We start from the raw sequence: 7,886 nt of genomic DNA, 5'->3' as shown, positions 1-7,886 counted from the left end.
CGCACTTAATCGGGAATTCCGGTTGCCTGACGGCGCAAGCACCAACAGTCAGCTCACACAGCAACACCTGGGATTAGTTTTAATCCCGTCATTTTAAATTGCACGTGAGTCTTCAATCAAAATTCCATCATATTTAGCAAGTAGAATCTAAGTGTTAACATTCCACCATTTTAGTTTACAACTAAGGTAAATACTAGATCTAGATCCAGGTGTTCAAGTTATACTATTTTAGCTAGCAATTCGCTAGATTTAGTTTTAAAATCTAAGTGTGTTGGAAATTCCATCATTAAAATTTTTAGCTAGATTCTAGATCTAGAATCTAGATCTAATAACTAAATTCTAGATCTAAGTGTTAAAATTCCATCACTTTAGCTAGCTTCTGACAACTTGATCTAAAATCTAAGTGTTAAAATTCCATCACTTTAGCTAGCTTCTGACAACTTGATCTAAAATCTAAGTGTTAAAATTCCATCACTTTAGCTAGCTTCTGACAACTTGATCTAAAATCTAAGTGTTAAAATTCCATCACTTTAGCTAGCTTCTGACAACTTGATCTAAAATCTAAGTTTTAAAATTCCATCACTTTAGCTAGCTTCCGACAACTTGATCTAAAATCTAAGTGGTAAAATTCCACAATGGAGATGAGCTAGTTGACGACAATTCTTCCATCATTATTATTGTTGACATGGATTTAAAAAAAAGACGTGTGCTTGTTTTTACTTTCTCGTATACGAAATATAGGAGAAAGTATTGTAATCGTGCAAAAATCGAAATTTTCCCTGAATCGGAAAAACATAGTTTTACAATTTTGACTGTATGTCTGTTTGTGTGTGTGTATATTAATGTATGTATGTGTGTGTCTTTGAACACGGATAACTTGAGTACCGTTACAGACAACTGATCTTCTCACCAGTGTTTCTTCCAGATCGGGGGGGGGGGGGGGGGGACTTGGAATTTTCGGAGGGGGGGGGGGGGGCAGACGCTTTTAAAAGTATATATTCTCTATGTAAATTCCATTTCGTTCGGGGGCGGGGCGGTAAACTTTCTTCGAAGAGATGCCTTCTCACACTGCCAGCAGACACAGTAAGTGACATGACACTAGTTGCTGTATGCCTTGACTCCAAGTGTTAAATGACATGACACCATGTTTTAAATGACATGACACCAAGTGTTAAATGACGTGACACCAAGAGTTAAATGACATGACACATGGTGTTAAATGACATGACACCAAGTGTTAAATGACATGACACATGGTGTTAAATGACATGACACCATGTTTTAAATGACATGACACCAAGTGTTAAATGACGTGACACCAAGAGTTAAATGACATGACACATGGTGTTAAATGACATGACACCAAGTGTTAAATGACATGACACATGGTGTTAAATGACATGCCACCAAGTGTTAAATGACATGACACATGGTGTTAAATAACATGACACATGGTGTTAAATGACATGACACATGGTGTTAAATGACATGACACCAAGTGTTAAATGACATGACACCAAGTGTTAAATGACATGACACCAAGTGTTAAATGACATGACACCAAGTGTTAAATGACATGACACATGGTGTTAAATGACATGACACCAAGTGTTAAATGACATGACACCAAGTGTTAAATGACATGACACCAAGTGTTAAATGACATGACACATGGTGTTAAATGACATGACACCAAGTGTTAAATGACATGACACCAAGTGTTAAATGACATGACACCAAGTGTTAAATGACATGACACATGGTGTTAAATGACATGACACCAAGTGTTAAATGACATGACACCAAGTGTTAAATGACATGACACCAAGTGTTAAATGACATGACACATGGTGTTAAATGACATGACACCATGTGAATGTGTGATGTGCGGCAAGCAGAAGTTTTTATTTCAGCCAGGAAATCTCCGTGTGGCAGCATGAAAATCAAATCGTACCTGTCGAATCAAGTCGGAATTCAGTTCAAGATCTGGTGCCCCAATTTAAATCGTGTGCGTCACCGCCTCTTCCTGCTGGGTTCCCTGCCTGAGCTGGGGGCGTGGAACATTGACGCCGCCCTCGAGGCTTACCCCACTCCAGGTTACCACTCTCAACTCACGCACTCTCGCACACACAAACACACGAATGCGCGAACACACTGGCCTAGCCAGGATTCTCTCACGAGGGATATTATATATATATATATATATATATATATATATATATATATATATATATATATATATATATATGTATGTATGTATATTTATATATATAATCGTTCTGGCTGCGGTCCTATTTGAATGAACGTCTTGCTTGGCTCATGTTCACATAGCATTCTATATAAACATGCATGATACATGGAAAAAAGGCCGTCAGACCTAGGATCAAACATTATTTTATAACATTTGATATGCTAGGATTGATTGACTTGGATTTGCTTCTCTGTCTGAATGTGTTCCCATAGCCTTTATTCTATCCAAGAACAAACAAATAGGATCAGTTGTTTGATATAAAGTTATCCCTCTTGGATAGGCTGCTGTCCCCAGCCAAGGTCAGAGTTATCCCTCTTGGATAGGCTGCTGTCCCCAGCCAAGGTCAGAGTTATCCCTCTTGGATAGGCAGCTGTCCCCAGCCAAGGTCAGAGTTATCCCTCTTGGATAGGCTGCTGTCCCCAGCCAAGGTCAGAGTTATCAATCTTGGATAGGCTGCTGTCCCCAGCCAAGGTCAGAGTTATCCCTCTTGGATAGGCTGCTGTCCCCAGCCAAGGTCAGAGTTATCAATCTTGGATAGGCTGCTGTCCCCAGCCAAGGTCAGAGTTATCAATCTTGGATAGGCAGCTGTCCCCAGCCAAGGTCAGAGTTATCAATCTTGGATAGGCAGCTGTCCCCAGCCAAGGTCAGAGTTATCCCTCTTGGATAGGCAGCTGTCCCCAGCCAAGGTCAGAGTTATCCCTCTTGGATAGGCAGCTGTCCCCAGCCAAGGTCAGAGTTATCCCTCTTGGATAGGCAGCTGTCCCCAGCCAAGGCCAGGGCTGTCTCTCTTAGCTAGCACATAATAAACATTTCTCTTTACCAGCTATATCAATCGCTACATCGGCTAGAACATAAATCATTTGACGGAAGTAATTGTAGTAACACACAGGTAGACTATATTGTAGCTATACACAGGTAGACTATATTGTAGCTATACACAGGTAGACTATATTGTAGTAACACACAGGTACATTAAATTGTAGTAACACACAGGTAGACTATATTGTAGCTATACACAGGTAGACTATATTGTAGTAACACACAGGTAGACTATATTGTAGTAACACACAGGTAGACTATATTGTAGTAACACACAGGTAGACTATATTGTAGTAACACACAGGTAGACTATATTGTAGTAACACACAGGTAGACTATATTGTAGTAACACACAGGTAGACTATATTGTAGTAACACACAGGTAGACTATATTGTAGCTATACACAGGTAGACTATATTGTAGTAACACACAGGTAGACTATATTGTAGCTATACACAGGTAGACTATATTGTAGTAACACACAGGTAGACTATATTGTAGTAACACACGGGTAGACTATATTGTAGTAACACACAGGTAGACTATATTGTAGTAACACACAGGTAGACTATATTGTAGTAACACACAGGTAGACTATATTGTAGTAACACACAGGTAGACTATATTGTAGCTATACACAGGTAGACTATATTGTAGTAACACACAGGTAGACTATATTGTAGCTATACACAGGTAGACTATATTGTAGTAACACACAGGTAGACTATATTGTAGTAACACACGGGTAGACTATATTGTAGTAACACACAGGTAGACTATATTGTAGTAACACACAGGTAGACTATATTGTAGCTATACACAGGTAGACTATATTGTAGTAACACACAGGTAGACTATATTGTAGTAACACACAGGTAGACTATATTGTAGTAACACACAGGTAGACTATATTGTAGAAACACACAGGTAGACTATATTGTAGTAACACACAGGTAGACTATATTGTAGTAACACACAGGTAGACTATATTGTAGTAACACACAGGTAGACTATATTGTAGTAACACACAGGTAGACTATATTGTAGTAACACACAGGTAGACTATATTGTAGTAACACACAGGTACATTATATTGTAGAAACACACAGGTACATTATATTGTAGAAACACACGGGTAGACTATATTGTAGTAACACACAGGTAGACTATATTGTAGTAACACACAGGTAGACTATATTGTAGTAACACACGGGTAGACTATATTGTAGTAACACACAGGTAGACTATATTGTAGTAACACACAGGTAGACTATATTGTAGTAACACACAGGTACATTATATTGTAGAAACACACAGGTAGACTATATTGTAGTAACACACAGGTAGACTATATTGTAGTAACACACAGGTAGACTATATTGTAGTAACACACAGGTACATTATATTGTAGAAACACACGGGTAGACTATATTGTAGTAACACACAGGTAGACTATATTGTAGTAACACACAGGTACATTATATTGTAGAAACACACGGGTAGACTATATTGACGGCCACCTGACACCTGTGACGGCCACCTGACACCTGTGACGGCCACCTGACACCTGTGACGGCCACCTGACACCTGACACCTGACACCTGGCACCTGACACCTGACACCTGACACCTGACACCTGGAACCTGTTGCAGACATCCACGTGTGGAAGGTTGAGGCCGCGGTGCCAGCCATGGCGACATTTGAGTGGGTGTGGCTAAGGACAGCACCAAACAGGACAGCTGTTGAGTGGGAGAGGACAGCCAAAAGAAACAGGACAGTCGACTGTTTCAGCGGGACTGTCCACACGATATGGGGCGAGGACGACGAGGTGTTCCACCAGACCGCCACTTGCCTGGAGCTCACGACCTTCATCAACATCAACGACGGCTACACCTTGGTGCTCGTCGGCTCAACACCCACCACTGGCCTGTGGAACCTCAACCATGCAGTCACGGCCAAAGGTAAAACGTACTCTGTGTCTTGTATGGCTGTCTGTGTCTTGTATGGCTGCCTGTGTCTTATATGGCTGCCTGTGTCTTATATGGCTGTCTGTGTCTTATATGGCTGTCTGTGTCTTGTATGGCTGTCTGTGTCTTGTATGGCTGTCTGTGTCTTGTATGGCTGTCTGTGTCTTATATGGCTGCCTGTGTCTTATATGGCTGCCTGTGTCTTATATGGCTGTCTGTGTCTTATATGGCTGCCTGTGTCTTGTATGGCTGCCAGTGTCTTGTATGGCTGCCTGTGTCTTGTATGGCTGTCTGTGTCTTATATGGCTGCCTGTGTCTTGTATGGCTGCCAGTGTCTTGTATGGCTGTCTGTGTCTTATATGGCTGTCTGTGTCTTATATGGCTGCCTGTGTCTTATATGGCTGCCTGTGTCTTGTATGGCTGTCTGTGTCTTATATGGCTGCCTGTGTCTTATATGGCTGTCTGTGTCTTATATGGCTGCCAGTGTCTTGTATGGCTGTCTGTGTCTTGTATGGCTGTCTGTGTCTTGTATGGCTGCCTGTGTCTTGTATGGCTGTCTGTGTCTTGTATGGCTGTCTGTGTCTTGTATGGCTGCCTGTGTCTTGTATGGCTGCCTGTGTCTTATATGGCTGCCTGTGTCTTGTATGGCTGTCTGTGTCTTGTATGGCTGTCTGTGTCTTGTATGGCTGTCTGTGTCTTGTATGGCTGCCTGTGTCTTGTATGGCTGCCTGTGTCCTGTATGGCTGCCTGTGTCCTGTATGGCTGCCTGTATTCTATATGGCTGCCAGTGTGTTGTATAGCTGCCAGTGTGTTGTATAGCTGCCAGTGCCCTGCTTATCTACCATTGCCATGTATGGCTGTGAATGTGCTGTGTTCTATGAATTGAAACAAGATCCATCTACAGAGTTTCCTAAAAAATCTGGCTACTGGAAGGTCAATGTCTCATTCGACTCGTTCGTCAATTTAAACTTTAAATGGACGGTGGTCAAGGAGCGCGACCAGTAAGTTCTCAGTTTACCTTCACTTTTTGCCCCCCCCCCTTCCTGACTGCTGAACTAATTTGACCTTCTCTTCCGGGTCACGTGTCATCTTGGTTTCTCTCTTGACCCCCAGCACCAACATCAAAATGCAGGAGAAGGTCCAGCACTCCATCTACGGGCGGCGGGGCTGGATGAGGGCGGTGGCGCCCTGGATGCAGCCCACGGTCGTTGTGCTGGACACTTCCGTTATGGCCGACACGTTTGACGACTCGCTGGGGCGTACAGACCTCGTCATCAAGGAGAGGAAGAAACGGAACAAAGAAATCGCCGAGTGGACAAGTAAGCTGTTAGGTCCTGCCATCTCTAGCCTTGAGCCTAACTTACTTAACCTAGACCCTAACATCCATAGCCTTCAAATGCCACTTCAAATGTCATTCTAAATATCTCATAGAGACTAGCAACAAAATGTCAACTCTTCCCGCCAAGCGATTATCTGACGTTCTGCCAAGGTCAAGGCCAAGCTTCTCGCAGGAGAATCTCAGGTCACATCCGGGGACGCCGCCCATTCTGGGAGACAGGCCCAAGGTCGCGACCTTGTCCCGTCCGTCCAGCGATACCAATCACAGGCCTCAAGCAGGACTCTTGGACGGTAAGTCGATGGTATCACTACCTTGATGGTAAGTCGAAGGTATCACTACCTTGATGGTAAGTCGAAGGTATCACTACCTTGATGGTAAGTCGATGGTATCACTACCTTGATGGTAAGTCGATGGTATCACTACCTTGATGGTAAGTCGAAGGTATCACTACCTTGATGGTAAGTCGATGGTATCACTACCTTGATGGTAAGTCGATGGTATCACTTCCTTGATGGTAAGTCGATGGTATCACTACCTTGATGGTAAGTAGATGGTATCACTACCTTGATGGTAAGTCGATGGTATCACTACCTTAATGGTAAGTCGATGGTATCACTACCTTGATGGTAAGTCGATGGTATCACTACCTTGATGGTAAGTCGATGGTATCACTACCTTGATGGTAAGTCGATGGTATCACTACCTTGATGGTAAGTCGACGGCATCACTACCTTGATGGTAAGTCTACGGTATCACTACCTTGATGGTAAGTCGACGGTATCACTACCTTGACGGTAAGTCGATGGTATCACTACCTTGATGGTAAGTCGATGGTATCACTACCTTGATGGTGTCGATGGTATCACTACTATCACTACCTTGATGGTAAGTCGATGGTATCACTACCTTGATGGTAAGTCTACGGTATCACTACCTTGATGGTAAGTCGACGGTATCACTACCTTGACGGTAAGTCGATGGTATCACTACCTTGATGGTAAGTCGATGATATCACTACCTTGATGGTGTCGATCGTATCACTACTTTCACTACCTTGATGGTAAGTCGATGGTATCACTACCTTGATGGTAAGTCTACGGTATCACTACCTAGATGGTATCTTTTTTGTCAAAAAGGTGACCTTTTTAGACTTTGTTTATGAGTTTTGTGACCTTGTTTGATCTTGTTTATGAGTACTGTGACCTTGTTTGACCTTGTTTATGAGTACTGTGACCTTGTTTGACCTTGTTTAGGAGTACTGTGACCTTGTTTGACCTTGTTTATGAGTACTGTGACCTTGTTTGACCTTGTTTATGAGTACTGTGACCTTGTTTGACAGAACTGATCCAACAGAAGGAGAAGCAGGTCAGGTCAAGGACTGAGCGCTTTACAGAGCAGCTGAGTAAGACATACACAGATGACGTCACGGCGCTGAAGGGGGCGGGGCAAACACAGCTCCAGTTCGATCCACTCAATATAGGTCGGTGGTTCACCAGTCTTGTCACATGT

The 7,886-nt window shown here is 42.7% G+C and overlaps 1 protein-coding gene across 3 annotated transcripts in view; it reads left to right on the top strand.

The window, feature by feature from the left end:
• Positions 1-7,886, top strand: part of LOC131941294 (uncharacterized) — a 28,916-nt gene continuing 21,030 nt past the window's right edge. For 2 of the 3 annotated variants that reach the window (XM_059300483.1, XM_059300481.1), the window contains exons 1-7: positions 41-186; positions 1,914-2,096; positions 4,724-5,032; positions 5,943-6,039; positions 6,152-6,357; positions 6,470-6,667; positions 7,717-7,857. In XM_059300483.1, coding sequence (XP_059156466.1) covers positions 1,937-2,096; positions 4,724-5,032; positions 5,943-6,039; positions 6,152-6,357; positions 6,470-6,667; positions 7,717-7,857 — 1,111 coding nt within the window. In that variant the 5' untranslated portion in view covers positions 41-186; positions 1,914-1,936. Of the gene's footprint in view, positions 187-1,913; positions 2,097-4,723; positions 5,033-5,942; positions 6,040-6,151; positions 6,358-6,469; positions 6,668-7,716; positions 7,858-7,886 lie in introns of all 3 variants that reach the window. The other variant, XM_059300482.1, reaches the window with a different exon arrangement.

This window comes from Physella acuta, unplaced genomic scaffold (assembly GCF_028476545.2).
Source record: "Physella acuta isolate Inbredline_101_S28 unplaced genomic scaffold, ASM2847654v3 ptg000355l, whole genome shotgun sequence".
In the NCBI taxonomy this organism is placed as follows: domain Eukaryota; kingdom Metazoa; phylum Mollusca; class Gastropoda; family Physidae; genus Physella; species Physella acuta.
This window is presented reverse-complemented; position numbering and strand designations above follow the sequence as displayed.